Source organism: Falco rusticolus, chromosome 13, assembly GCF_015220075.1.
Source record: "Falco rusticolus isolate bFalRus1 chromosome 13, bFalRus1.pri, whole genome shotgun sequence".
Lineage (NCBI taxonomy): Eukaryota > Metazoa > Chordata > Aves > Falconiformes > Falconidae > Falco > Falco rusticolus.
This window is the reverse complement of record NC_051199.1, coordinates 16,119,725-16,133,573: the sequence shown is the minus strand read 5'-3', so window position 1 is coordinate 16,133,573 and position 13,849 is coordinate 16,119,725. Positions and strand designations below refer to the sequence as shown.

Below are 13,849 nucleotides of genomic sequence, written 5' to 3'. Positions count from 1 at the left end.
ACAGGACTGCCCTTGGTCCCCGCCACCCAGCCTAGGTCCCCCCCTTGCCTACCTCTCCTAGGAGCTCCAGTCCAGCAGTCACTGGGAACAGATATTGGGGAGGAAGCAGCCAAGGACAGCCACCGTGCGTGGCCCCTTTGGGCTTCCCTGAGCCAGATCAACCCCGTGCTAACCACGGGGCAGCTGGAATTTCCCTAACCATGTCTAATCCTGTCTCAGCCCACCCATGTTTCCACCAGCCACAGCAGCCCCTGCTCAGGTCCCACAGCCAGTGCTAACGAGCTGCTCAAGATGGGAACAGCATGGGGCTGCTGCCGGCGAGGGGGAGGAAGGCTGCCTCCATCCCCACGTGCCGCATGCCATGCTGTGAGGGGTGGGAGGGCACAGCGTGCTGCGGGGGTCCGGGACCCTGTTCAAAGAGGGTCCCAAACCAGCATAAACAGCAGACTGCAGGGATGGAGGGAAGAGTTTCCAGCCAGACTCGGAGAAAGGCAACAGGGACCGTGGGAAGAGGGTAGGGAGTGGGACCTCAGCTGGAGGAAACCACCACTGATATGTCAGATTGCGTGAGGAGCCCGGCTGCCATGGGACATGTCGGATGGCCGTGGACCCCTGCCTGGCCTTGGAGCGAGCACCAAGGCTGGGGCTACCCCCTCCCCCCCCGGCCCCATTCCCTGGCTGCTCCTGGGGCAAAGCCCAGGCATGTGGGCACAGAGAAGGGGCATTTTGAAAACACCACCCGCAAGTGCTTCAGCTCACACTGTTGACACAGCAGATTTTCCCAGCACTGTGGTTCCCTAAATAAACTCCCTGCTTCCTTGACAGCAATGCAGCTGGAGGTCAGGACACGGGCTTGGGAGCTGCCCGCTCCCTGCAGCCCTGGCATGAGGGTAGGGTGCTTGTGGCCTTATCGCACCCTTATCGCCGGCTCTGTCTGCCTGCTGCCAGCGCCAGCGCTGCTGGGCTCCTGCCTGCTCTGACTCATCCCAGAAGCACACAGCTTTTCAGCAAGGCAACACAGAAATTAAACCCCAGCACTTCCGAAAAACCACTACCCGAAGCCCAGTCTGACAGAGGAATGTCGCACTCAGCTTCCTCCAAGCAGTGCTGCTCTGGGGAGTCGGGGGAACAGGGAGGCAATGGTGGGTACCCTCAGACACCCGGCCCCCAGGACCATCAGGTTATGGTCCCTACAGCCATTCAGAGTGCCCAACGTTTCAGAGGAGCCCAAGAAACAGTCCTGCCAAAGACCCAACTGCCTCTACCCAGGCGTGGGGAACCTGGGTCTGACTCCTGGCTGGGAAGGATGAGTCTGTTTTCAAGACATCCCTAAAGATAAAGCAAGGCTGAGTAACGGCACAAGCCCGTGCACCACTTTTGCAGCGGGGAGAGGAAGGAGACACTCCCGAGGTGAGCACAGAGGCACTTGCCCCAGGCTACACCCAAGGGAGAGAAGCAGAGGGTGTGAGAGCTCAGCACAGCAGCGCGGACACGCTCTGCACATCTGGAGCAGAGGCAGCTCCCTGAGACAGCATGTGGATGTGATTGAGGGTGAGATAAGTGTTTCACAGAGGGAGGCTGCTCCCTGTAGCTGTAAGCTTGCACAGTTCTGGATGGAGTGGAGCAAGCCTTGCACCACAGGAAAGCCTCAGGGTCCAGCAGTGCCCTGAGGACCTTCTCCACCTCCAGCCATGCCAGCCAGAGAAACACTGAACCCCAAGACCAAGCTCAGGATGGTGTGGAGTCACTGCCGTGTCCCTGTACCTCTAAGGGGATGATAGAGCCCAAGGGTGGGCACCTGCGAGATGCTGTGCTCCTGTGAGATGGGGCTGGCAGCGAAACCTGCAGTCACGGCTGGGCAGGTGGCTCCTTCCCCCAGAGCCCCAGCACTCCTCGCCTGCACAAACACAGCTTTCCGATTCCTCACCAAAAACAGCGGCAAAATCGCTGCTGTGCAGGGAAAAGCAAGAGCACATGGTGCTGCCGGCAGTCACAGCCCAAGCTGCAGATGCCCTCGTACCCAAGAGCCCCCAGCATCTCCTGCAGCCATTTCTCTGCACACTGCTGAGCACCCAGGAGAGCTAGAGATCTTATGGCAAGTGGCCCCAAGCAGCATTACCCCTTGCGCTTTGACATAACCCTGCCTGGGGCTCCCAGAGGCCGGCCGAGCCAGAAGCAGGCAACCCTGGGCCACCATCTCTGAGCCGCTTCTGTTTAACACAGCCTGGGTTGTCACCCCCCCCCCCAGGGCTCCAGTCTGCCCTGCAACCCCTTGCATAAGCCCTGCTGCTCCCCCACGCCAAGCTCAGCCCCAAAATGCCACCAGCCGGGGAGGTTCCAGGAGCCCCAGTGCAGCAGCGTCATTTATTTCTGGGGAGGTCTGCCTCGCTCCCAGATGGCAGGACAGTTCTGGGTCGGTCCATGCTGCACACCTCCAGCACATCCCCACGGCCGGGGTGGCAGGCGTAGCACAGCCGAGTGGCTCTGAATCACCAAGGGATTTGAGACTGCTTGGAAAATTCATGTAATCGCTAAAATTAGCAGCTTGTGGGCTTGGCCGGGAGAGTGCATTGCTCATCTGCCAAACAGCTGAGCACGCTCACCCACGCCACAAGGCTGCACAGCCAGCAGCCCCAGCTCCCCCCAGCCCCTGCTCCCCGACACCTCCAGCCCCTGGCTGAACCGACATCCCTGGCAGGGATGGGACGCCCCCAGGCCCCGCTGCCCCCCGCAGCACAGGGCTAGGACCCCCCAGTTACTTTGCACTGCTGCCAAGCACCCGCTGCGCTATGAGGGAGCCCCACAGCGGCCCCAGAGCTCACAGAGACCGGCTGGCCCAGGGCATCGGGCCAAACTCTGCTCTGCTGGAGGGGAGGCGGCCGGCGGTGGGCTGGGCTGGGGGCCAGGGTCCCCTCTGTCCTCCAGCCTGGGGGACACCTCCAGGCCTGAGCCCTGCAGCAGGACACAGGCTCAAGTCACAGCTGAGGGGGTGAAGGAAGGTGTGTTGGTCCCCACCACCCATGACAGAGGGACCAGCAGCCCCCTTCCCCACCACAAGCTTACCCTAATCCTTTGAGGAGCCCACAGAGCTCCTCCGTCAGACGAGGGATCCAGGCCCCACGGTGTTTTCAGCTCCCTGCTTGAGGAATGCAGGGCCAGGGCTGCCTTGCTACTCACAGCTACTGGATGCCCCATCTGCATCTGCCCCAAGGGATGGGGATATGCCCTGCCTTCCCTGGGGAACCACATGTGCAGAGTGTGAGCTTTGGGAGGGAACAGCAGCCCTGCTCCCTCGAGGATGGACAGCAGGGATGTCCATCAGGCTAACCTCCGTCCAAGCACCAGCATCCTGGAGCTCAAGGAAAACAGCAGTTAGGATCTTCAGCATGAGTGGGGCTCACCCAGCCAGCAGAGCCCCGAGCGACAGCAGAAGCACGCAGGGCTTGGCATGGACTCAGGACAGCGCTAGGCTGGAAGGAATGTGGGGCTCGCAGCCAAGTCCGCCTGGAGAGATAATCCAAAGCGGAAAGAGCTTGTCCGATGGGCGCTGCAAGACGGGGAAAAGCCTGGCTGGGGCAGGAGGCGATGGCAGGGGCTGTCCCTGCGCATGCACCGTGGTGTTTGCTGGATCAGCTTTGCCCCAGTCTCCATCTCTGTAAAGCCATCCCCAGCACCAGGGAGTGCCCCAGGGACCTCTTCCCAGCACTCCAGAGGGGAAGAGGCCCCATGTCTCCCCAGCACCCAGAGGAAGCCGGCAGAGGAGCACACAGCAGGCTGTGGAGCTGCTGCCAGCCATGGCTGGCTCCCTGCTCTGGGCTTTTTTTCCACGAGAGGCACGAAGGCACAGCTAGAAGCCTGGCACATCACAGAGAAACAAGGCAGTCCTACAGCAGCGACTGCACGAGGCGGGCTGAGCCCCGCAGCAGGATGTCTCTGAGCCCCTCTCCCTGTGATGAAGTGGGACTCACGCACCATGACCCAAGCAAGAGGCTTTGCCAGGGCTTATCCACACATAAACAGAGATGCAAACCCAGATTTTGGCTAGGAAAATGGAGGCATAAGACCTCCACAGCTTGCCCATCCCTGGATGAAGCAGCAGCAAAGCAGGAGCTTCAGGCCTCCTGATCGCTGCGGGAGTCTGCGAACACTCGCAGCCCCAGCCTTGTCCTGCGGGTACGTGCCTTTGGCTGCACCTCCTCCCAGCTATTCTGTCATCCCTGGGAAATGCTGTGCTCTGATATCACGGCTGCTGAATCAGCATCCCTAGGCGAGATGTGCTGGTCGGAGGCCTGGAAGAGACACGGCCAATGCTCCATAACGTCAGGCAGAGGCTCCCAGAGCTCCTGCCTCACAGCCAGCAGTCGCACGCACTCCTGAGCCATGGAGCACCGCTGCATGTCTTCTCCAAGCACATCTGCCATCACCCAGCTTCTCTTTGCCACGGGGAGAGGGAGGTTCCAAGGTGCAGGCTCCAACCTTGCTGCTGTGTGCTGGAGGGCTGAGCTCTGCAAGCAGCAACGATGGCTCTCCAGCAGCTACTGGCTTCACGTGGCAGAGGTGAGACAGAAAGGACAGAGACACGAGGGACAGACGCAGAGGACATGGGTGCTGGTGGCTTGGAAGGGTCCTGCAGCAGCCGGGAAACAGGCAGAGAGCTGCTGGCACTTACCGCAGCAGTTAATTCCCTCCTTACGGCCCGGCTCTTGCGGGACTCTGTGCATTCAAGCTCTGACAAACAAAGGAGGATGGCACTGCAGTGACATCAGGCTGGAAACGTACTGCATACTCCCGTGGCCCAGCACAGGGGTCAGAGCTCCCGCTGCTCCGGGATTTCCTAAAGCAGAGAGAGCAGGAGCAACCACCACATAAAAAGTGTTTGAGGGAACCGAGCCAGTTCCAGAAGACCCTTGGCGAGGCTGTGCTGCTGACGTACCCCAAGCGCTCCCGACTCGGATGTGGCCCCAGAGGCAGCTCCTGGGCTCGGTGGTCTGGTTAACATGCAGGGCTGTTAACCACGAGGCTGCATCCTGTACGGGAGCCAGGAGTGCGGAGTCAATCCCCTTAGGCGCTGAGTGCAGGTGTGCTTTGCATCCACCCTTTCCCCAGTGGCAGGGACCCCTGGACCAGCGATTGATTAGACACCTCCAACCTTTTCCAACCCACTGCCCCCCAGGTGCAGCCTGGTGGCGAAGGCTGGGCAGTAGATCAGAAGCTTGGGCTGCAGGGGCTGGGCAAAACCTTGCCAATACAGTGGTGATGGCAAAGCCATGGGTGCCCTGCGATGGCAGGAAGGCAATGCTGCCCAGAGAGGGTCTGAGATGCAGCTGCGCTTCAGAGCCCTCCCTGCTGCCTCCCTGCCTGCCACAGCCACCATCATGCTGACCTAGAAGACCATTCCTTTTCCAGGCAAACCGGAGATGGGATATAAATAAGCATATCCTTGGATTTCCCAGGCCAGGGAGTTTTGGAGGAAGGGCTGAGCTCTGCTGGGGAACAAGCAATGAATCAGAGGCAGTTCAAATCGAGACACCTCAGAGGAAGAGTTAGTAAAACACCCCAGGCCATTATTGCTCCAGCCTTTTGTTGTCTGCTGACTTCACTTCCCCGTCTGGCGCAAGCATGGGGAAAGCCCGATGACAGCATGTAAAGACAAATCATCCTCCTCTCAGTCCTCTTAGCACTTGACTCTTCGCAGCCGGGTGCCAAAGCCCCCACGTGCCAGAGCTCGGTGACTGCAGAACGGGAGCCAAAGGAGCGGCGCAGAGACCCAGCTGGTCCCACTGCAGGGCTGGGGCGGCCAAAGGAGGGTTCAGGAAGGTGGCAGCTACTGCCAACCCACTGCTCCTCCAGAGGTCAGGCACCAGGCTGTCCTACACCCAAACAGCAACTGAACTTGCTTTTTCTTCAAAATCAGACAGTGCTCATACAAGTGCCCATAGCCATGAGCGCACTTCACTGCCTCACCAAGGAAAACAACAACCAGCACGGTTTGTACAATTTCCTCATTAGTCCAGATCATGCTCCTCTCCTGCCTGCTGGGAGCAGATGCTTGCGTGGCACCAGTACGAGAGCGCTGGAACTGGCACAGCACTAAGTGGTCATTACAGATGTCCAACCAAGAACCTAAATTTGTACCAACTGCCTCCTTTTAAGCACTACCATGCAGCCGCCCAGAACTACCATCACAAAAGCTTTGTGTTGGTTTTGTGCTTCTCTCTCAAACATATTGCAATAACCATTCTGGAGCTTCTGTTTATGAATCCAGTCCCAGTTCGCTTTGTACTCGTATTTCTCCTTTAGAGATGGCTCTAACTACTAATTAGCCAGGCTTGCTAGATTTGGTTAAACCTCACCAGCAAGGCAATGGTTATTTAACACCAGAGAAGCACTTTGTCTCTTTTCACAGCCTAGAAGAAGAATTCAAGTCCAGCAGCAGAGCACCCTGCAACAAAGTAGACTACAGTTTATTCTCATTGCCCAGACTAACAGACAGCAGGGAACAAGCCACAAACCCGCAGTAAATGCAAGCTCTCTTCACCTCAGCCTTATAATGTGCCATTTTTCAAGGCCGTCCAGGAAAGACCTCAATAGTTAGAAAGTCAGTAAGGCTGCGAAAGGACTCCCGGAGTATCGGGTCTCCTGCCCAGGGAGCTGGGGAAGCACACCCAGAGACTTTTGAGCACAATGTCAGAGCTTTTAAGAACAAGCTAAGTCACACAATTAAGATAAAAGCTAATAGTTACATACAAGAGTTACCAAAGCACATGCAGTCTGACAGATTAATATCTTTCAAATTATTAACAAACATTTCAAACCCCATATTCTTGCCTCCTAGTTGCCTTTGCATATCAACACTTGAAAGGGCTGGAAGTCAGGGAGTAATACTACGTAGTAAGAAAAAATAAAACCACCCAGGCTGAATACGCTACTGCATGCTGCAGCTTGATGGCAATGCATACCTTCCTCAGCCAACTTCAAAGGTGGCGGTGACACTTCAAGGGCCCTCAGCTCAGGCAGGCTCCCTGCCACTTTGCTACACACCTATGTTTTGCTAGCCAAGCCCAGGAGAGACCATCCCTTTCTTTCCCAGCTCAGTCAAGACCAGTTCTCAAACCAGCTATGCTCCTGTGGAGCCAAGGCTCAGTCCTGGGCATCTGCCCCGTGCTCTGGTTTCAAGACTCACTGCATCTTGCAGCGAGTAACACCTTGCTTTTCAGACCACTGGTCGAAGTTTAAGGATGAAAGCGTTCACATAAAATTCAGAGTTGTACTAACTTTACAAAGTTTCCCCGAAAAAAACCCAAACAACAAAATACATAGAGATTACATTTCCCAGCCCAGCATCTTAACGATCTTCCTCTGGTTAAGCTAGAGGAAAGCACTGTTAGCTTGAAATGGTACCCCTTTCTCCTGATATGCCCTGCAAAGGGGCTGAGGACAGACAGCAAAAAAAGACACCACCTGTGCCATACCATTCTGCGCCCCCACCCCCACCCCCTTTTCAAAGCATCTCCTCCCCAAAACACCATTTATTTTCTCAATAAGGAGACAAAACACTGCAGGCAGCATAAGGCATAATAGCATTTGAAGTACTATGGGCAACCTTCCAAGCGTGGTTAAAGCCGTGTTCCTATGTAGGCTTCCCTGCGCTGATGCCACCTCCACCTGAGCGGCGCGAGCACGGCAGCAGTGGGGTCTGGCAGGGACAGGGCTGCAGTCCAAAGCAGGACACCAGTAGTACACGTGCAGAGGTGACCACAGATTTTCTTTCAGCTCGTTCTCCAGGTTCATGCACCAATGCTGTAGGAATATACAGTGATTACAGTGTCTGCCAAAAGTGGTTGTAAGGTGCATAAAAGCACATTTTCATTATGCCTTTAGCCATAAAGACGAGGTCTTTATGGTTCTTGCTATGAAGGTTTGTAATCCATGTCTGAATCAAGTGTCAACTGCCCAAACCCCCCAAATGCATCCAAAACAACGCTTTTAATCCTCCCTTTGGCTGGTATTCTCTATCTTCTTAAAAATTTTATCAGAACTACAGGCCGAGCAGGAGCATTTCTGGAGCGCAAGAGTTGCCTGGTTTTACCCATCACATACACACCGAGCACAATGGTTACCGTCTGGAGTGCTAAAATCAAACCGTGAAGGTACAAGAATAGCTGACAATAAGAAACTCTGGCATTAAAATAGGGTTTAGCACTCCTGTGGGCTGAAAACTCTTCCCACCAGGCCAGAGTAGTTAAATCCGTTCCCCTGACACTGCTGGTTTGTACGACGATGCTGGGATAGGTTTGGGTTGGAACTTCTGAGAAACGAAATGTAGGCTGTGCAGCATCTTTGACATAAGAATAGGTAACACCTGGAGGAATTGATGTGGGTGTGCTGGTATCTGTGTCCCAAGACGACATTAAATGCTCCATCACAAGGGAAGTCGACGTCCGGGAGTAAGCCGAGCTGAATGCCGGGTACGTACCAGCAGTGGCTGGCAGGCACTTCAGGTGATCAGCTGTCAGAGCCACCACAGAAACACTCTGCAGTGCCAGTGGGCTGTGACATGTCAGAGAGGGCACATTTTTAACTATCTGCAAGCTCCTTTGGAGCCAGTCTCGGAAACCAAGAATTTGGCAATCACATTTCCAAGGGTTGTCATCAAGGCAGACTTCTTGCAGCTCAGGTGAAGCGGTGAAGAAGTCTCCAGGGAGAGACTGCAGCTTAGTACTGTTCAGGTAAACTTTCTGAAGATGCTTGAGATTGTGAAAGAGGTTTCTAGGAAGAACCTCGAGGCTGTTATCAAAAAGGGAAATGTTCTGCAGTTTCTGAAGGCTCAGGAAGATGTCCTCTGGCAAACTGGAAATATTGTTTGTATGCAGAGAAAGGCCCCGCAGTTCGTTCAGACCACTGAACACATTCTTAGGAAGAACACTAAGCTCTGGATTAAAACTCAGCACAAGAAGCTCTAAATTTGTCAAGTTACTGAACACAAAATTTGGTATTGTTGAGAGCTTTGTGTGATACAGCCACAGGCTACCAAGATGCCTCATCTCCCCAAACAATACTTCTGGAAGAGACTTCAGTGGGTTCCTGTACAAGGTCAATTTAGACAGATCATGTAAGTGCAGAAAGAGCCCAGGAGGCAAAACTTCAAGCTTGTTTCTGGAGAGCGTTAGGATTCTCAGTTTCTCAAGACAATGAAACGCACCAGGGGCGATGGACTGGATGTTATTGGAGTGCAGGAAGAGTTCCAGCAGCCCCTTCAGGCTGTCAAACATACCAGACTCTATTGAAGACAGCCTGTTAAAATACAGCATCAGCTTCTCAAGCCTGGTTAATGCACTGAATATATTTCGAGGCAGTGCTGCCAAATAATTTCTCGACAAGTTCAGTACTTTGAGTTTGGCGAGTTTCTTCAGCATGCCACTAGGAAGTGCTCTTAGTTGGTTTTTGTTCAAGAAAAGCTCCTCCAAACCAGCTAGTTTGTCAAACAGGTTTTCTGTGATGGATTTCAACCTGTTATTTTCAATGATCAGCTGCTGAAGCTGCACCATGTCATCGAACACTTCTGGGGGAAGTTCAACCAGCTTATTATCTAGCAGCTTGAGGGCTTTTAGCCTTCTCAAGCCTTTAAAAGCCATTGGTGAAATCACAGAGATGTTGTTCGAAGACAAGATGAGATGCTGCAGTTCCACCATTCTAGAAAACTCATCCTGCAAGTATGCTACATTTGTGTCCATTATGTAAATTTCTGTCATGTTGCAAGGCAGATTTAATGATTCCAGGTCTTTTATGTGAGGACCAGAGCAATGAATTGCATTTTTTGAAGAGCAGTTGCACTTCTCGGGACAAACAGATGCATCCAGCTGGAAGAAAAGCTTGATCACCACTAACAAACGAAACACCAACATCCTTGCCGAAGTGCCAGACACATTAGCTGTTACAAGAGATAGGAGAGAGTCAGGATATGATCACAGCTAGTTAATAACTTAGCAGCTGTCAAAGTTGCGTGAATAACCTGAAAACATGTGCAAAATTTCTCTTGGCTTGAAAGCAAACCCCAAGATCTCCATTACTGTTGACTGCAAATATTTCTACAGTGTACAATGAGAAGTACACATAAAACTCTTTCACAAATCAAATATTCTTTGTTTATATTTGTACTAGTCAAGTATAATAAAAGTGTATGAATACCATGATGAAACTCTCGAGCAATCATAAGGCACATATTTATTTGAACAGAAGAGCATTTTACCAAGTTACACACAGAAAATATTTTAAAAAAATATCAAAAGGTCCTGCAACCACAATATTTTTTAATTTTGGGTTATCTGAGTTTTTAAAATAAAGTTTAGCCTGCAAAAATAGATAATGGAGGTAAAAAGAGTGTCCTATATTTTAAGTGGCCAAAAGCAAAACAGCACACAGTTCTGTTAAATCATCTCTCAGCATTTGCAAGCGATCACTTCTTGGAACAGCCAAAGAACACACAAGAAGCAACAGGCTATTTTTGACATAGCCTGAAATAACACACAAGAGCTCATGCAGCACAGGACAATAGTGAGTCTGTGATAACAAACAAGTCTCATTTCAACAGCTTAACCCAATACTAAGTTACCAGCGGTATTAAAAACACAATGAAATGAGAGGAAAGAGGTGCCATGAAGTTAGCTGGAAAGCTGTAACAATAAAGGTAGATCTGCATGAAACATACCACAAAGTTGTATAGATTTCCAAACAAAAAGAGGGACAGGAAAGCAATCATTGTAGCTATAAATGATAATATTTAAATGAGCAAGTAAAACAGAAATCCACAGTTTAGAAATACTTCCTTAGTGAAATCAACAAGTCCAAGTGTATCAGAAACCTGGAAGTCAGGCACCTGGCTGGTCGTAGGAGAAGTGGGACTGCTGCAATAGCTGGACAAGTTCTGCAGGCACAGCTGGAACAGCTGATAGTGTCAGCCTTCAGCACCCAGAAGGCTGGGGCAGAGGAGGGCTCCATCCCAGCATACCCTTTTCCAGGGGCAAGGATGAAGCTCTCCCATACCAACCCCACAGAGAGGGGTACAAAGCCCATCACTCAAAAAGAAGTCAGGTGGGAGAGCAGAGCATCTCACATGCCTGAACTGCCGCCAAGAACATACCATCATGGATCAAAAACAGCTGCTGCACCAGAAACAGCAAAAGGGAGTACTTAAAGTAAAAATTGAACCTAAGCCAGAAATCATTAGAGTACTGAAGACTGGTAAAATGTGCATCGCTTGCTCAGGAAGGGAAGGACACAGCACCTAGTGTTACCAACTACCAGCAACATGTTGCTGCAAAGTAAGCTCTTGCTGGCCCTTCTACAGCTCTTTGAATGAGACTGTAAGCCCCCCCCAAAAAAAAAAAAAAGGATCGTGTGATTTCACGTTTCTAAAGGACTTTTCTGTGTCAAGCAAGAATCTTTCAGTGAATCTCACCCTCCTAGTAATCCCCCCTCCCTCCAAACCTGACCATCTCTATAAGCCAGCGACAGCTTTACTTCAATAAACTCATAAGCCAGCCTGTCCCTGATCCTGCCTGTCCCCACCCCAGCATGGTGGTGACTGGGCACATCCCTGTGTCCCCAGGGCAAGCCCCTTGGTCGGTGAGCCCTGGTGAGCCGCTTCTGGACGGTGGGTGAGCACAACCCTCCACGCAGGGCAGGAACACACCCAGGAATTTGTTTCAAGCCCTGACTGGCACCTCAGCCTGCACCAACCCAACCCAAGACCACAGCTGAACTAAATAATAACTAGGAAAAAAACCCAACTAACTAACTAAATAATAATAAAGACCTAGAAAACCAAATGGGGGGGGGGGGGGGTCGGGGAAGACCCCAAATTGTTATGCTACAGACTGCAAATGCAGGTGCCTCAGGGGGCAAGACTGCAGGCCAGTAAGTAAAATAAGTCTGTAAAACAAGAAACAGGCTAATGCTAGACTGTAGACTGGGGTCTGTTTTCCAGGTCTCATAACAAAAGGTAAGACAGTACTCGGTGAGACAAGGTTAAGACACTCAGAAGTGCTAGAAGGCATACATTTTCACAAGCAATGAAATAATAGACATTCTTTGCAGGGGATTAGGGCCACAAGCGCATGACTGGCACAGGAACTAGATAATCTTATGGATCTCAAGCATCTAGACCTGCTAATGGTATTTTTTGAAGAAATATTTGATTTTCCGTAACTGAAGATTCTAATGGTAGAGAATACAGTAAGATCAACATAAGGGCCACAGTTATACGTTCCTGTGGATTAACATTTTCTCAAACCCTCACATGAGACACCTGGCATTCCAGAAAGGACACCAGCCTGGCTGGTCCTTTACCATGTTCTGGTCTACAGCCTCTTTCCCTTTATACCACCCGCTTTCATCTTTCTCAAGACTGTGAAAGGATGCCAAAGCAATACATTAATACTGTTACCATATTAAAAGTCACATATTGGTTTTGAAATCAGTTTCATAGAATACTGAGCAGAAGTATCATTTACTACGATGCTTAACTTTCTTTTTTGCAAGTTTCTAAACTCATATAAGCATGAAAAAGGAATTCTGAACTGTACCTTGGAAACTTATCTGCTTTTTAGAGGAACTTAGTAGGAGCATAGCAGGCAATCAGGCTTCACCATGATTCTGCACTTTAAATGGGAAGTAAAACAGCAAAACGCATCCTCTAGATAACACTTTCACCCATATTTGCGTAACTACTGTGAAAGGCCAAAGAATATTTTAAGCTTCGGAGCAGATTTCACCTACGTTTAGCTGTGTAAGCAACCAGCTTCCACAGGTTGTATACAATTTCAAAAGTAGAATTTGAGAGCACTCACAGAACAGGAGAAAGGCTGAAGTCACAAATGAGACTGCACAAAACCCACCTGTAGCTTCTTTGGCAGTGATATTGGAGTATGTGCTTCAAACAACCCAATGCAAATCTGGGTGAAGTCAGAAATATACTTTTCAGCACAAATTATGATCAGAGATTTCAAATTTGTTAGACACTTTCACCACAATCTGCTACCCAGGTGCATTAGGCTTTGAAGGAGTGGACACATCTACTTTAAACCACCAAGTGATTGCTATGTACCTTCGCAAGGCTGCTCTGACTTTTACTTTCTTGCAGGATTGAAGTCAAAGCAATACGAGTAAGAAATGAAGAGTTTTTTTGCTTAATGCTTTGGCTAAGCAACCCAGGGTTGACCTATCTGGCATCTGTTTTTCGTCCTAGTCTTCTGGAGTCACAGACCACCAAAACCTAATGCCTGAAAGATTCTGAAGAGAGAAAAGCTTTAAGTTATCAAAATATTAATATTTCAATTTCAAGCAAAGTTTTTGTAATTAAGTACCCAGGTATTTCAAGCATCTTCAAGTTTAAAATCATGTGCTCTGCCAATGTATGTTTAAATGGAAGGTGAGCCACAGGATGGAAAAAGATTTCTTCATTTCTGGGTGATTTTTCTGAAGACGAGTGCAACAATAGTGACAGCTCACAACTGGGAACATTTGCCCAAAAGTCTTTTCAAGATAATGCCTCCTATGCGCCAAAGAACAAAAGCAACATCTGGCTAACAGAAGGTGGAAACAAGTTGCTATTGCATGCACAAGGTCTGGCTTTCAAAGGGCTCTCATAAGCCACCAGGTAAAAGTCTGGTCAGTATTACCCCACTGCAGAACAGCAGAGCTAACTGTGCACTGCTAGCACACCGCATGCGTTCTTCTGCACCCCCATGTTCAAAAACACAGAGGCACTGAACAAGATACCCATGGCATCAGTGGGAATAGGTCTGTATTCTTCACCAAACCTTGGATCTAACTGCATAAAGAATAATTA

At 50.7% G+C, this 13,849-nt stretch overlaps 1 protein-coding gene across 2 annotated transcripts; it reads right to left on the bottom strand.

Moving 5' to 3' along the window:
* Positions 1–6,451: 6,451 nt before the first annotated feature.
* Positions 6,452–13,786, bottom strand: LOC119156535 (platelet glycoprotein V-like). Of its 2 annotated transcripts, none has more exons than XM_037406353.1 (2): positions 10,862–13,786; positions 6,452–9,931 (listed from the first exon to the last, which is right to left on the bottom strand). In XM_037406353.1, the coding sequence occupies exon 2, from the start codon at positions 9,903–9,905 to the stop codon at positions 8,013–8,015; it is 1,893 nt and encodes a 630-aa protein (XP_037262250.1). In that variant the 5' UTR covers positions 9,906–9,931; positions 10,862–13,786; the 3' UTR covers positions 6,452–8,012. The 2 variants fall into 2 exon arrangements, with proteins under 2 accessions (XP_037262250.1, XP_037262249.1); XM_037406352.1 differs by having other exon boundaries at positions 10,877–13,786.
* Positions 13,787–13,849: the final 63 nt, after the last annotated feature.

Excerpts from the sequence above, each read along its gene's own strand:
- LOC119156535 (XM_037406353.1), bottom strand. The coding sequence starts at position 9,905 with ATGTTGGTGTTTCGTTTGTTAGTGGTGATCAAGCTTTTCTTCCAGCTG.